Source organism: Sorex araneus, chromosome 11 (genome assembly GCF_027595985.1).
Source record: "Sorex araneus isolate mSorAra2 chromosome 11, mSorAra2.pri, whole genome shotgun sequence".
NCBI lineage: Eukaryota > Metazoa > Chordata > Mammalia > Eulipotyphla > Soricidae > Sorex > Sorex araneus.
The window spans coordinates 8,194,617-8,210,913 of NC_073312.1; the positions used below are offsets into that span (position 1 = coordinate 8,194,617).

General features: G+C 53.5%; 1 protein-coding gene across 4 annotated transcripts in view; it reads left to right on the top strand.

The window, feature by feature from the left end:
• Window positions 1-16,297, top strand: part of RGS10 (regulator of G protein signaling 10) — a 49,693-nt gene that overhangs the window by 22,307 nt on the left and 11,089 nt on the right. For all 4 annotated transcript variants that reach the window (XM_055119160.1, XM_055119162.1, XM_004611888.2 and 1 more), the window contains exon 4: window positions 13,301-13,444. In XM_055119160.1, coding sequence (XP_054975135.1) covers window positions 13,301-13,444 — 144 coding nt within the window. The remainder of the gene's footprint in view (window positions 1-13,300; window positions 13,445-16,297) is intronic.

The window sequence follows — 16,297 nt, forward strand, 5'->3', positions numbered from 1 at the left end:
AGTGTTGCTTGGAATACGGTAGGGGGTGCCGAGTATTGAGCCCAGGTTGGCTGCTTGCAGAGCAAGTTCCCTATCGCTGCATTATCACTCCGGCCCCAGCCATCTTGTCTTGTTGGCTTCTGTCTTTTCTCTTTGTAAAGTAAAGTGCTGGCTCGTCCTTCCATCCCCAGTATTCTGAGCCTGGGGGTCCCAACTGGGGAGCAGAGATGGGTTTGCTCCTGGTGGGGGCATTTTTGGTGTCTTTTCACCCTCTGGAAATTCACAATCCTGGGAACTAGTCTTATGTTGTTGTCGTCATCATCATTATTTACATAATCTTTGCTCTTTTGAACCGGTGAAGAGCGAATCAACAGGTGCTGCCCAGAGATGCAGGCAGGTGCAGGGCTGGACTCCTTGCATTGACTATGTCCATCTGGCCAGTACTTCCTGTACGTGAGCAGCACGTCCATGCACAAGGTGTGTGATATGTTTGTCAGCATGCAGATCATTACAACATGCCACCCACACAGCAGAGCCTGGCAAGCTACCTGTGGCATATTCGACAGGGCCTCATTTCCTGACCCTGGAAGAGCCCCCAATACAGCAGTGTTGAGAAGGATGAACAAGGAGAGGCTGCTAGAATCTCAGGGCTGAACTAGGCTGCCAAAAAGAAGGACTAAAATGACTGTCTGCATGCACGTACGCTGGTATCGGAAGCATCCACTGAGGACCTGATGGTGCAAGCGCAGAAGATCAAGTACAACATCACTGGATTGACCAAGATAAGAAGGCATTGATCACATCACGCTGTTTTCGACACTGGAGAAGAACTGTTCCTCGAAACATGTGACAATAGAAGCATTGGTGGTGTCGGTGTCCTCGTCAACACGAACTTGGCCGTGAACATTGATTCGTTCAAATGCCTGACAACCCAAATCGGACGCTTACATTTGAATAGATGTGGCTCATTGCCAGCAATTTCTATCTTCATCGTCTACGCATCAACATCCAACTACGATGAAGAAGAAATTGAGAAGTTCTACATGGAGCTGGAGAAGTTCTATAAAGAAGACCACACCTTCTACAAGGTCATTGTCGGTGATTTTAACGCCAAGATAGGACCGAGAAGGTCGTCTGAAGATCTCTACATCAGGACCCATGGCCTAGAATGGAACAAATAGGGTGAGAGACTGTCTGAGTTCATCATGTTGACCAAGACCATCCATAGTAACTTGCAGTTCCAGGAGGCCAAATCTAAACGTTGGACATGGGAGTCTCCTGGTGGATAGTTCCACAGTGAAATTGACCACATCATATTCAATCGACAGTTTTTTTTTTTTTTTTTTTTTTTTGCTTTTTGGGTCACACCCAGCGATGCTCAGGGGTTACTCCTGGCTTTGCACTCAGGAATTACCCCTGGCAGCGCTTGGGGGACCATATGGGATGCCGGGGATCGAACCCGGGTCGGCCGCGTGCAAGGCAAACGCCCTACCCGCTGTACTATCGCTCCGGCCCCTCAATCGACAGTTTTGTCTGACCGATGTCCCTGTTGTCCCAAAATTCCAAACGGGATCAGACCACCATTTCCGTTGTGCGAAATTCTACTTCATGGAGCGGGGAGAAAGGGCTGCAAAGCTTAAGAAGAGAACTCCCAGAACGACCACCAACTGGGAGCTCTTTGGCACTATTGCAGCAGTATGGGAAGGTGCCGTCATTAACAGCATCGATGAGGAATACGACCGACTGATTCAGCACCTCCATGATTGTGCGAGGAATGCAGAGAGAGAGAAAGCCACAAAAAGACGGCTGTGTTCGGAAACTGCAGCTCATTCGCCAATGTGGTTTGGCGAAAACCTCAGCCAATCACAAACTAACATCTGAGCTCACAAAGCTGTGCAGAGAAGCGATACAGGAAGGCCTCAAAGAGAGAAGAGCAGCAGTGTTGGCCAATGCAGCAGAAGCCGGGAAAAGTATTCGAAGCGCCCACCTGTCCTTCACCAACTATAAGACCAAGGTGACTGCCCTCCAACATCCTGATGGATGACATCTTCCAGAAGGGCAATAAAAAAGGTTAATTCACGACTTCTACTCAGATCTCTTCAATAGCCATGTCCACCTGCCCACATACCAAATTCCACAGGATAGACATGTCATTCCCAGCGTTCTCCCTTCCGAAATCCAACATGCCATTTAGTCGGTAAAGAAGTGTACAGCACCCAGTCCAGACAAGGTCAGACCTGAACACCAGAAGAATCTGCTGCCAGTACTCCTCATTACACTGGCTGGGCTCTTCACACGCTACCTGTCTGAATGCAAGGTTCCATCCTAGTGGAAAACCAGCAGGACCATTCTGTTGTACAAGAAGGGAGACGTCCACGACATCGGCAACTATCACCCCATCTGTCTGTTGTCTGTCATCTTCAAGTTATTCACTCAAGTCATCCTGAATAGGATTGGCAGAACACTAGACAAAGGACAGCCATGTGAGCAGGCCGGGTTCCGGAAGGGATTCACCACAATCAATCATATCCACATGGTAACCAAGCTCATTGAAGTTTCGCAAAAGTTCAAGATGCCTTCCGTCTAACGTTCATTGATTTAAAGAAGGCCTTTGATTCTGTTGAGACTGAAGTGGTCAGCGAGGCCCTAGTAAAACAGGGTGTTCAAATTCAGTACATCAGGATCCTCCTTGAGCTGTCTTATAGATTCACCTCCAGGATCTCACCATTCTGCAAGGAAGTGATCAACGACGTAAAGAGAGGGGTTCAGCAGAGTGATACCATTTCACTGAAACTCTTCAGTGCCACCCTTGAGAACATCATGTGACGACTGGAATGGGAAGGAATGGGAGTGAAGATAGATGGTCGGCAACTACACCACCTCCACTTCACTGATGACATTGTTCTAATAACACCAGACATTAGCCAAGCAGCACGAATGCTGGACAACTTCGACTGTGAGTGTGGAAAGGCAGCTGACTTTGGACTGCAGCTGATTCTCATGATGACAATGTTCGTGAGAAATGGACTAGTTCCTGATGTTCTATTTGCTGTCAACGGAACAAACATCGCTGAATGCAGCAGTTATGTGTACCTAAGTCAAGAACTCAACATGACGAATGACCAGGCACCTGAACTGTGCAGGAGGAAGAGAGTGGCATGGAACACTTTCAAGAGCGCTGAAGAAGTTGTTAATAGGATGAAGAACCTCCGGCTCCCGGCACATCTTTTTGACTCCATCGTTCTTCCTGCACTAACATACGCCTCAGAGACCTGGGCCCTATGAAAACTGGATGAGAATGCTATTCAGGTCTCCCAAAGAGGAATCAAAAGATCTATACTAGGAGTATCACGTTTCACTCAAGTGAGAGAGGAATCCGGAGTTCCCACCTCTGTCGTCGTTGACTGAAAATTAGGGACGCTGTCTCGTTTGCCAACATGTCGAAAATCAGGTGGGCTGGACACGTAATGCAATTTGGAGATGACCACTGGGCTAGAGCTGTTACCAACTGGATTCCACGGGATGTCAGAAGAAACCCTGGCCACCCACCTACGAGATGGTCAGATTTCTTCGTCAAGACCCTGGACGATTTGAGGCTCTTTGTGTTCCTGGAGCGAGCAGACGTCATTGGGCTACACTAGCGACAGGGATGAATGGAGATTCTATTGGCACCCATTTGAGCAAATCAATGAGCAACGGGATGATAAGTGATACAAAAGTGATACAAGTGATTGCTCTTTTGGGTGCTGAGGATTTATCCCAGGGCCTCACACCTGCAAAGCAGTCACCCTACCATTGAGCCACAGGTTTGTTTTTTTTTTTCTTTTTGGGTCACACCCGGCGATGCTCAGGGGTTACTCCTGGATTTGCACTCAGGGATTACTCCTGGCAGTGCTTGGGGGACCATATGGGATGCTGGGATTTGAACCCGGGTTGGCTGCATGCAAGGCAAATGCCCTACCCGCTGTGCTATCGCTCCAGCCCCCACTGGTTTATTTTTGTTTAAAACTTTGTAGGGTCGGAGACATAGTCCAGCTCTAACTAAGGCACTGGCTTCGCATGTGACTGACCCTGAGTCCGCACTGCTGGCCAAGCAGCTGAGCACAGAGCTGGGAGCAGCCCCTGAGCTCTGCCAGTAGGATCCCACCTCCCCGAGTTTGTAGGGGTCACACAGTGCTCAGAGGCACCTCAGGCCGCACCTAGTGGGGCCAGGGTCAGACGTGCCACGCGGGTGCTCTGTCACATTGTGTCACGTCCTTGAGAGGTGCCAACGTGCGTTAAGTGGTGTCTTTCTGCCATTTCCGCTGGTCTCTGCCCGGGAGGGCCCCTCGGATGGCACCCTGGACTTCTCTTTCCTCCACCTACGTTTTTGTCTGTTTGGTTCTTACTTTGGACAGTCTCAACTTTATCTTCAGGTGCTCCTGCTGCATTTTCTTTCCTTCTGCTTCTGTCTTCTCCAGCCCCGGGCACCAGCCTGGTGGGTAAAGTGCATCTGCAGCCTGCTGGCTCGGTTCTGCCCCCCTCCTGCTTCTTCTGTCCTGTGGCTCCCCTGAGAGTCTACAGTCTTGGGGGCCACTGGTGGGGAGGTAACTGCTCGGGTTTGGGGGCCCAGGGGCTGAGGACCCGCTTTTTTTCTGCCATTCCTTTTCTTTTCTTTTTTCTTTTTTTTTTGCTTTTTGGGTCACACCCGGCGATGCACAAGGGTGACTCCTGGCTCATGCACTCAGGAATTACTCCTAGCAGTGCTCGGGGCACCGTATGGGATGCTGGGGATTGAACCCGGGTCGGCTATGTGCCGACCCACTGTGCTATTGCTCCAGCTCCCTTTTGCTGCCATTCTCTTCGTCCCTTCCATCTGATTACCTGATGCCCCCCCCCTCCGCCACCTCCTGCCCTTTCTTCCTTTTTCTTGTTGCCCTCCTACAACCTTTCAGGGGGCTTGGGACCCCCGTGTTCTACAGAGTCACCGGCTGCCCCCTGGCACTCTCCAGGTCCCGTGTCAGTTCTTGGAAATACTCTTGAATCACTGACTTGGTCACTTCGTGGCCTCCTTCTCTTGCAGCTGGGTTACGTGACTAATGTCTCGGCTCCGACCTGCCCTCCCGCTGCGCCCTCCCTCTCCCAGGGTCCCCAGGCCGGCGGGACACTCATTACATGTGAAGGTCCTGCAGGGTGCTAAGGGTGCATCCCCGGGGAGAGGTAGGGGTGAGGAGGGATGGGCACTCAGAGAGAGGTGTCTGGGAGGGAGCAGACCCCCGGTGCTAAGTGTATGTGTGTGTGGGGGGGGGTCTGTGGGACAACCAAGCCCACTTTCTCAGAACTGGGCTGCCAGGCTTGGGAGATGAGGGTTGGATTGAATCTTGGCAAACCATGAGGTTCAGGAAACCAAGGACTAAGCTCTCTGGGGGACCCCGGGATGTGGGGTGGGGGGGAGACGAGAGGCAGGGATGCTCAAAGGCAAGCTGGGAGGCATCGGGGGACCCCAGAGGGTAGCGGAGCCGGCAGAGGGGACAGACTCAGGGTGCACGTTCCTTCGTGCTGTTTCCGTAGGAAATTGGGGTGGGGGTCGCTGGCTGCGGGGGTCATGGGGTACAAGGGGCTTCTCTGACTTTCCCGGCGGGAGTGGTTCGGTGTGTTTCGTGGGCGGGAGAGACGGCCACCGCCAGCCCTGGGAGCACGGGCAGCGCGGCTTTCTGTTCCTCTGGGCCGAGTTCTGTTTCTTTTCCTCTTTTGGACTCGGGTAGGAGGCTCTGCAGCTGCTCCTAGAGCCTCGCTCGGGGGGTGCTCCTGGAGGGGCTCGGGGCCCTGCGGGGGGGCTGGGGGCTCTGCCGCCTGCACTCGGGCCATTGGCGAGCACGTTTGCCTCTCCCGAGGGCAGCCAGAGCCTGTCCCGGCCCAGGCCTGGAGGGGACCGCCAGGAGGGACCCGCCACCTCCTCCTGCGAGTGGACGCCAGGCCCTCCAGGGCAGCCAGACCCAGAACTCCAGACCAGAGGCTCCGGGAAGGGCTGGAGGGGGTTAACGGGGCTCTGGAAACCCGGCCCGAGTGGCCGAGAGCCGCTTCTGCTTTTCTCCCTCCGCGCAGGGCCCAGGCCTTCCCGTGACCGGCTCGTGGTTGCCTCTCAGTCACGCTTCCTAACCGGCCAGATAAGCCCGGGGCCAGCGCCGCCTGTGTGACCAGCCCGAGGGGGACAGGCCCCCAGGTCAGCCCTGGGCCGTGGGAGGAGGAGGAGGACGGAGGCCGCTGTCCCCGCCTGTCCACCCTCTCCTGCTCCCTGCTGGGCCTCGGGCTACTCTTCAGCCCCGAGGCGTCCTGGCTCTGCCGGGTCTGTGTGTATGTGCGCATGTGCGTGTGTTCGCGCACACGCGTGCATATGTGTACATGTGTGTACACATGCGTGTGCACGCATGCGGGTCCATGTGTGCATGTGTATGCGTGTGAATGTGCAAGGGAGGGGAAGTCTAAAGCGTGGAGCTGGCTTGTCTGGCTGACGTTACACTTTTATGAAGTATTGTTAAAACAGGAAGTGGTTTTCCAAATCGGCTCCTTCCCAAGCAGAATTGAGTCTGTGTGTGTGTCTGTGTGTTTATGTCTATACATATGTGTTTTGAGTATGTATGCATATACTTTTGCAAATGTGTGTGTCTGCATGCTTCTGTGTGTATGTGTGTTTTGTGTCTACGCATATATTTGTATGTGTGTGTATGTGTGCATATATGAGTCTATGTATGTTGTATATGTATGTGTATACATACATACATGCATACATTTGTGTTTGTATCTATGTGTCTTTGTGTGTTTTATATGTGTGTGTTTGGATATCTGTATTTGTGTTTGTATCTGTATGTTTTACACATGCATGTGTTTGTGTATGTTTGTGTCTCTGCCTGTGTGCATGCATGGTTTCATGGGAGTTGGGGGTCTTTGAGAGACAAGTGGCCCCCGCTACTCCCCCGGGCCCCGACAGGCCTGTTGACCAGTCTCTGGGACCGCTGTGTCCGTCCTTGTCAGGTGTCCCCTGTGTCTTTCTCCTGGAGCCCACTCCCAGTGAGAGCCAGCTGACCCCACCCAGGGCTGCTGACCCCACCTGCAGCCTTCCCACAGCTGCCATGCAGGTGGGGAGGACGGCCAGCCCAGGCTTCTACTGACCACAGAGGCTGTTCTTTGGGGACATAATGACCAGCTCGCCGGGGCGGGCCCCTGCTCCAGCTCCTCCACGTAAGGAAATGGTCACGCAGAGGCCCCTGCACGGGAAGCCTTGCTCAAGAGAAAAGGACCCCCGGGGTCGCGTGTGGGGCGCTGGCCTGCGTGGTCCCAAGCCAGCGCTCAGGAGGAAGTTCCTGCCCCAGCCCGCGTGGCTTTTACAAGCACAGACACACCAGCCTTCCGGGGTGCTCTGGGAGTGGGGGCACTGCGCAGGAAGGTTGTCTCTGCCCCCCGCCCCATCCTGTGGCCACAATGTTCTCTCCCTTGCTTTTTCTCTTTTGGTTTTTGGGGTCACACCCAGTGGTGCTGGGGACCTGTTCCTGCCTCCGCACCCAGGGACCAGTCCTGGCAGGCCTCAGGGGACCATATACGGTGCCAGGGGTTGAGCCCGGGTGGGGCACGTGTGAGGCAGATACCCTCCGTGCCGCACTTGCTCCGGCCACCTGGCTCTTTTCTTAGAAGTGACATCGTTGCGTGACATCAAGCACATGAAGAATGTTGTTTGGCCGTTCTGCGGGGGTGAACTTTCTCTTCACCCCTGCAGGAACCCCTTCCCCATTGATCAGTTGCTCCCCACTTCCTCCTCCCCTGCCCCCCACGACCATGCATCTGCCCGTCTCTGTGGATTTGTCTGTCGCGCAGGAAATGGGGTGGCCTGGGGCATCTGTTTCTCCCGGCATCACCCGCTCACGGTCCTGCCGTAGCAGGTGCCGGGGCAGGAAGTCCTCGCTACGCCGCTCCCACGGGCTCTTAGACACCGAAACAGTGTCATGAAACCAGTGTGAGTAGAGGCTCATTGATAGAAACCAGACTCCGGCTCCTAAGCATTGCTCTGGCCACAAAACCTCCCGCTGCTTCTCAGTAAACACCATCCCCGCCCCCACCCCGCCCTGCCTCTGACAGCCAATAATAGCATCTGTCCGCTCTCATTCAAACATTTCCCTGCTTGTTTCTGGACAGGATGCCTCTTTCTTTCCTTCCTTCTTTCCTTCCTTCTTTCCTTCTTTCTTTCTTTCTTTCTTTCTTTCTTTCTTTCTTTCTTTCTTTCTTTCTTTCTTTCTTTCTTTCTTTCTCTCTTTCTCTCTTTCTCTCTTTCTCTCTTTCTTTTTTCCTTCCTTCCTTCCTTCCTTTCTTTTTTTCTTTCTTTTTTTCTTTCCTTCTTTCTTTCCTTTCTCTTTCTTTTTTTCTTTCTTTCCTTTCTTCCTTTCTTTCTCAGTCTCTTCCTTCCTTTCTTTCTTTCTTTCTTTCTTTCTTTCTTTCTTTCTTTCTTTCTTTCTTTCCTTTATTTCCTTTCTCTCTTTCCTTTCTTTCCTTTCTTCCTTTCTTTCTCACTCTCTTTCTGCCTTCCTTTCTTTCTTCCTTCCTTCCTTCCTTCCTTCCTTCCTTCCTTCCTTCCTTCCTTCCTTCCTTTCTTTCTTTCTTTCTTTCTTTCTTTCTTTCTTTCTTTCTTTCTTTCTTTCTTTCTTTCTTTCTTTCTTTCTTTCTTTCTTTCTTTCTTTCTTGTTTGCTTGCTTTCTCACACCCAGCAATGCTCAGGGGTTACTCCTGGCTCTGCACTCAGGAATCACTCCTGGCAGTGCACAGGGGACCATGTGGGATGCTGGGAATTGAACCAGGGTTGGCCTTGTGCAAGGCAAACACCCTACTCGCTGTGCTATTGCTCCAGCCCCCCACCTTTTTTAAAAAGAAGTTTTATGGAATCACCATGAGATACAGTTGCAAACTTACATGGTTATGTTTCAGTCACACAATGCTGGAGCACCGAATCCCCCACCAGTGCACATTTTCCACCGCCATTGTTCCCAGTGTCCCACCCGACACCCCCACCCCACCCCATTCCCTGCCTTTCTGTGCAGGTACCATCCTTCTTACTCACTCTCTACTTTGGGGCATTGTGGTTTGCAATACAGATACTAAGAGGTCGTCGTGTTGGTCCTTGGTCTACTTTCAGCACGTATCTCCCATCCCGGGCAATCCCTCCAATCATCGTTTACTTAGTGGTGTTTTCCCTTCTCCATTCCAGCGGTGCTTGCTTTTCTCCCCAGCACGTGGGGCCAGCTTCCAAACCATGGATGCCTCTTTCTTGGGGTGCACCCCACACCCCCACACTCAGCCCGGGACTATGGAGATAGGTGCACCTCTGAATCTCATGGACACGATTTTGGGAGTGGGGAGGGAGGGAACCTGAGAACTCAGAGAACAGAAGGTGCAGACCCCATGCAGACATCAGTGCCCACCAGGAATCAAGTAGCCGTCTCATCAGCCCTACCAGAGGGCTGGGGAGAGAGCACAGCGGGCAGGGCATTTGCCTTGCACGTGGCTGGCCCTGCTTGATCTCCGGCATCCCATAAGGTCCCCTGAGCACTGCTAGGAGTGATCCCTGAGTGCAGAGCCAGGAGTAAGCCCACAGCATCTCCAGGTGTGCCCCCCCCCAAAAAAAAAACCCACAATGATGAATCGAGGACTTCCTGCTTTATTCTTTGTGTGTGTGTGTGTGTGTGTGTGTGTGTGTGTGGTGGTGGTTGCTTTTGGAGCCACATCCGGCTGTACTTGGAGATCACTCCTGGGGGTGGACTGGGGACCATGTGCAGTACCCAGATTGCGTCTGGGCTGCTCTGTGCAAGGCAAGCACCTTAACACCTGCCCTGTCACTCTGCCGCTTCATTCCTCTTTGTATGAAGCTTGGTCAGATCAAAGTGGCTCACAATACAGTTGTTTCAGGTGATCAATGTTCTAACACCAGTCCCACCACCGGTGTGCCCATACCTCCCCCAGTACCCCCAGTTTCCCATCCTGCTCCCTTAGTAAGCACAAAAAAATTACTATCCATTGCTTGTTTCAACAAATATCTTTTTGGGGGCTGGAGCGATAGTACAGCAGGGAGGGCGTTTGCCTTGCACGAAGCCGACCAGGGTTCAATCCTTGGCATCCCATATGGTCTCCGGAGCACTGCCAGCAGTAATCCTTGAGTGCAAAGCGAGGAGTAAGCCCTGAGCATTGCTGGGTGTGACCCAAAAATGTCAAAAAACCCAAATTGTTTTGGTAGTGGAGAATGGGCGCTGGTGGAGGGATGGATACTCGAACATTGTATGACTGAAACATAATCACGAAAGTTTTTAAGTCTGTAAAAAAAATAATAATTAAAAATTTTATTATTTTTTAATTATTGTTTTTTGCTTGTGGGGTCACACCCAGCAATACTCAGGGGTGACTCCTGGTTCTGCACTCAGGAATTATTCCTGGTGGTGCTGGGGAACCATATGGGGTGCCGGGGATCGAACCCTGGTTGGCTGTGTGCAAGGCAAACTCCCTACCCACTATACTATCACTCCAGCCCCAATAAATTTTTTTTGTTTGCTTTTTGGGTCACACCCAGCGATGCTCAGGGGTTACTCCTGGCTTTGCACTCAGGAATTACTCCTAGCGGTGCTTGGGGGACCATATGGGATGCCGGGGATTGAACCCGGGTTGGCCGCATGCAAGGCGAACTCCCTACCCGCTGTGCTATCGCTCCGGCCCCCCCCCAATAAAAATTTTTAAAAAAGAAAAAATATATCTTGTAATGGTGTTGCTAAAGTCCTCGTCTAAGGATTTCCTAAGCCACTTGGTGTGAGTTGAGCCTTCTATGTTCTTGCTTTCACTCATTCAGCTGAGTGGGCTTCTGTGCAATTTTCCCATCTAATTTTCTTTCTTTCTCTCTCTTCTTTTTTAATAATGTAGGAATTGTAGGAGTACTGCTGTTTATTCAGCCATTGATTAAGCTGATTGAATTGGGCACGAACCCCACCCATCTCATTTTCTGTGCTTCTTCTGGGCTGTCAGTTCTGTGAGTTTTGGAGGTTTTATGTGGCCGCATATGTGGCTGTTCCCTGCAGGAACTTTGGAGCTGGGGCCATCAGTGTCCAGTGCCTCGGTGGCCTCTCTGGGATCAGCTGTGAGCTGGGATGTTTCTCGGGCAGCGGTGGGAGCCAGATGCAGATGGGTGGAGCACTGGGCCTTTGGGAGGGCGGGACTCTGTCTGCCCCATCCTGAGAGGACACCGCCGATCTGGCCAACCTGGGATAAATCTGAGGCTACATCCACCTCATTCCTTTGGAAGTTGATTGACTTTTCCTTCCAGTGATCACGTTAGGTCAGTGGGCCATTGTCTGAAACTTTTCTTTCTTCTTCCTTTTTCTTTTTTGCTTTTTGAGTCACACCTGTCGATGCTCAGGGTTTGCTCCTGGCTCTGCACTCGGGAACTCCTCCTGATGGTGCTCAGGGGGCCATATGGGATGCCGGGAATCGAGCCTGGGTTGACCACATGCAAGGCAAACACCCTCCCTGCTGTACTACCGCTCTGGCCCCATTGTCTGAAACATTGATTTGAGCTCCGCATCAGTGAGGCTTGAGGGTTTATTCGAGCTCCGTGTTCTGCCCCTGTCTGACAGAGCAGGGGAAAGAAATCTTTCGTTCGCCATTTAAAAATAATTTATTTTTTAAATTTTATCGAAGCACCATGAGATACAGTTATAAAGCTTTTATGCTTGAGTTTCGGTCATACAATGATCGAACACCCGTCCCTCCACCAGTGCACATTCTCCACCACCAAAGTCCCCAGTCCCACCCCGTCCCACCCCTTCCCCTGCCTGTATGGTAGACAATGCCTGTGTGTAGAAAACTTCCACAATACTCTCTCTCTACTTTGATTACGTTCAATATTTTGACACCAGTCCCATCATTATTATTTGGAATTTTCACACCACCATTCAAACCTGCCGAAAAGGCGATGCTAAGACAATTTATTTTGTATTTCTTGTTATGAATAGCATAGGGTATTGCGTGGAATCCTGAAATTCTAAAATTTTAATAAGTAGGGTCTGGAGAGAATCTTTTGTGTGTCTCTGGATCACGGTCGTTAAGAAGCTTAAGTAGTAGCTGGAAGCAGTTGGGTGTTATCTAGGGTCCCTTCGGGGTGGCCCCCTCCCCCATCCCGCGAGGCCTGGCATTGGTCGCTACTGCTCCCGCCTACCTGGGCTTCTCACTGGGTTCTGGAAGATGGCGGCCGCCGGGATCCCCAGGGGGCAGGTGGAGAAACAGCGCCTGCTCCCGTCTGGAGTAGCCCGGTGAAACCGGCCTGTTGTAAAGTCCGGAGCCATCTCTGCTGTGAGCTGCTCAGTTCCAAGATTCTTTCGTGTGTCTCTCATTCACCATTGTTCCTAAAAATTTGTCACTGTCACTGTCATCCCGTTGCTCATCGATTTGTTCGAGCGGGCACCAGTAACGTCTCTCATTGTGAGACTTCTTGTTACTGTTTTTGGCATATCCAATACACCACGGGTAGCTTGCCAGGCTCTGCCGTGCGGGCTCCATACTCTCAGTAGCTTGCCGGGCTCTCTGAGAGGGGCGGAGGAATCGAACATGGGTCAGCCGCGTGGAAGGCGAACGCCCAACCGCTGTGCTCTCGCTCCAGCCCCAAAATTTGTAGGTGCTAAAATTTGAGTTTAGGATACCAGATATTTGAGATCTGACCTAATTAGTTATTTCTCATCAAGCAGTATTCTGTATAATCCGTTAGTCTGACCATATACGTGCACGTAGGATGTTCCTTCACTGGCCCTAAAGTACAGTCTCTGATCCATCCATTTGTACAGTGTTAAAATAGGCACATTTAAGGAGATGTATAAGACCCAGGGGCCCTTAAAGCTGGGGGGACGAAGGGATGCTGTTGTCGTGTGGGCGTGTCCATGCAGGTTTGGGTTCCCGAGGGCTGTGAGGTGGGGCGTAGGTCTAGGAGAACCAGCACGAGGTGGCAGGTGGTACAGAGATGGGGTGGGTGCTGCCCCTTCTCTCCTTTTAAGGGTGGAATCCGAGAGTCCTGGATTGGGCACACGGGGTGGGCCGGGGGTGCAGAGAGCTCCTCCCCCTGGGCCAGGGGTCCTGCTGTCTTGGTTGCCCCATCCCCAGCCTCCAGTGCTGTGTCGGCAGATGTGGCTGCAGCTGTGTGGCCGGGAGGGCGGGCGGCTACCGCAGACCAAGCACCTGGAGCTCCGGACAGTGGCCATAGCCCCGAGTGGCCCACCAGCCCCCCACGCCGCCCCACCGGGGTTCACACCGGCCCTCTGTGTCTCTCCAGATGCAGGAGAAGGCCAAGGACATCTACATGACCTTCCTGTCCAGCAAGGCCTCGTCTCAGGTCAACGTGGAGGGCCAGTCCCGGCTCAATGAGAAGATCCTTGAAGAACCACACCCACTGATGTTCCAGAAGCTTCAGGACCAGGTACCCCGAGTCCCCCAGCACCCCCAGCCCCCACCCCCCGACTTACACGGGTGTGTGTTCCACAAATGCTTGGCAGTGCATACCCCAGATGCCCGCCTGAGATGCCATGCTGGGTGAAATAGGGGGCAGGGGGCCAGGACCAGGCTGCCTTTCCTCCAGGCCTGGGGACACATGACCCGGACACACGCAGATGGACACCGGGTTCCATGTCTCGCCCCGACTGAGGAAGGAGGCCAGGACTGAGGGGCCCTGGGTGGTGGTGGGCGTGGTAACTGCTGCGGGGAGGGGCCGGTGGAAGGATCTGGAAAGCAGGCCCCCTGGAGCTGCTCTCCTGCAGGCCTCCGAGCACGGCCGCCACCATCTAGTGGCCGGAGTCTGGAAGCTCCGAAGGAGACGCCCAAGTGGCAGAGCAAAAGGTGGATGCGGCGGCAGATTCCGCCGAAGGGGAAGCTTAGGCTCCAAGACACTGGCAGGGACAGGTCAAGCCCGTACAGAAACCAGTCATCGCAAATTGAGGGTTATTGATTTATTGTCTGACAGTCCCGTTTGTCATTGCTTTAAGTTTCGTTGGCGCGAGCCATGTGAAATAAATTTGTTAGGTGCCCGCCTCGGGGGCAGCCGTGGGGGCGGGAGGGAACCTGGGAGCTGGCGGACGGAAGGTCAGGCGAAGTGGTGAGATTGGTGCCAGAGCATCGTATGCCTGAAACTCCCCTATTGTAAACAACTCTGTAAACCAGCATCTTAGTTAAGATGAATTTTTAAAAAGTGGACAGGCCGGGAGAGAGAACTCAAAGGGCTGGGCACAGGCTTTGCATGCCAGAAACTTGGGTTTGATGCCGGCACTGCATGGCTCCTGGGCACCACCGGAGTAACCCCTGAGCACTGAGCTGGGAGTAGTCTGTGAGCACTGCAGCGTGGAGTCCCCAAATCAGAGCAAACAAAATTACCAGCCAGGTTCCACCCAAGAGGGACCCCCGTCTGCCTGGAGGCTGAGCTTTGCTTTGCGAAAACATTTTAGGGGGGGGCTGCGTTGCAGGTGTTGAGGCTGCCCTTTGGGAACTCTGGGTCCAGAGCTTCGGGTCGCCTTAAGGTGTTTATGCAGGAGCTGCTCCTGGCCGTGCCTGGCCTGACTGCCCAGTATCTGGGCCCAGTGGTCGGGGGCCGTCAGGGCCCAGCGGTGCTGGGGGACTCCGTGCTGCCAGAATCAAAGTCAGGCCTGTGCTGTGCAGACGCTCTGACCTTCACGCCATCTCCCTCGCCTGCTTTTTGGTTTTGCTCTTAAATCGCTTACAGTAGTAAGTGCCCAGTTTCCAGGAAGCCTCACCTGTGCTCAGCACAGGGACAGCAAATGCCCACCCAGCAAGTACAAATGGAAGTTTTAGTGCATTTTCCAGCTGACGCCGTGCAGAGAGCGCATTCCTCAGGAATCCTGAATCAGATTTGGGGGTTGGAGGTCTAAGAAGCCCAGGGGACTGGAGGTAGTGATTCTATTTTTAAGTGTGTGTGTGTGTGTGTGTGTGTGTGTGTGTGTGAACGCACATAGGAAGGATTTCCTGGTCGTGGGTTTGTGGAGGCCAGTGGTGGGACGCACTGGGAGGTAGCAATTCTTGTGACATCTTTTTTTGTTTGTTTGTTTGTTTTGGGTCACACCCGGCGATGCACAGGGGTTACTCCTGGCTCTGCACTCAGGAATTACTCCTGGCGGTGCTCAGGGGACCATATGGGATGCTGGGATTCGAACCCGGGTTGGCCGTGTGCAAGGCAAACGCCCTACCCGCTGTGCTATCTCTCCAGCCCCTCTCGTGACATCTTAAAACATCTTAAGAGTCTTTTTGCCTTGTGTGGGGGCCACACTCTGCACTCTTGGGGGCCCCTAGCATCATATAAGGTGGTGGGTGCGGGGCTGTGAGATGCTGGGATCAGACCCAGGGCCTTACACGGCGCGTGCTCCACACTTGAGCCGCTTCCTCAGACCTTTCAGAACTTTTCCGTTTTTGTTTTGTTCTTGCTTTGTTTGGGGGCCACACCCAGCAGTGTCCCTGGCTCACTAGCTCTGTACTCGGGCATCACTCCTGGTGACCTCAGGGATCGAACCCGGGTCAGCCGCAGGCAAGGCAGATGCCCTGCTCACTGTGCTGTCGCTCTGGCCCTGCTTTTAGAATTTGTGTCAGGGGTCAAGCACGGGGTCCGACATGAAAGGCAGGTGCTAGACCACTGAGCTCCATCACACCCTCGGACCAAACTCCAGAAGCGTTGGAAGCTTCCTGGGGGGGCTGAGACGCTGCCACTGCATTGGCGGCGTCTCAGTACCGGGGGTTCTGCGCCACGGCAAGCTTCCCTGCCAGCCCCTCTTAGAAGGCAAGGGTGCCGTGTCACCCTGCCCTGCGGATGACCAGAGCACACTCCCAGGCCACCAGCTGGTTGTGTCCCCCAGTGCAGGGGCCTGGGGAGACCCTCGGGAGCAGAGGGTGTGGGAGCCCTGCCCGCAGCACCCCTACCCCAACTGTCCGGAATGGGCAAGATGGGCCCCCCGGTCTCCCCAGGCTCCAAGCTCAGACTCCCCGCGTTTCCACACGGAACTGGACCCGTGTGAGCCGGGCACTTGCCCGCGAGTCCTCTGTGGACGCGGAGCTGGCAGAGAAGGAGGGAAACCCGGCGGGAAAGACTCGCTGGGCTGCGAACCAGCAGCTTCTGCCGTGACTGCAGGCTTTTGGCGGAGGCTTCAGGGAGCCGCTCTGCAGAGCCGAGGAAGCGTCGGCTCTGACGGGGGGAAAACGCAGAGCTCCTGAGGCCAGCTGGTGGCGTCCTTTCCAGGGGGAGCGGGGCTGCGGCGGTCACTCAGTGGGCAGGTAA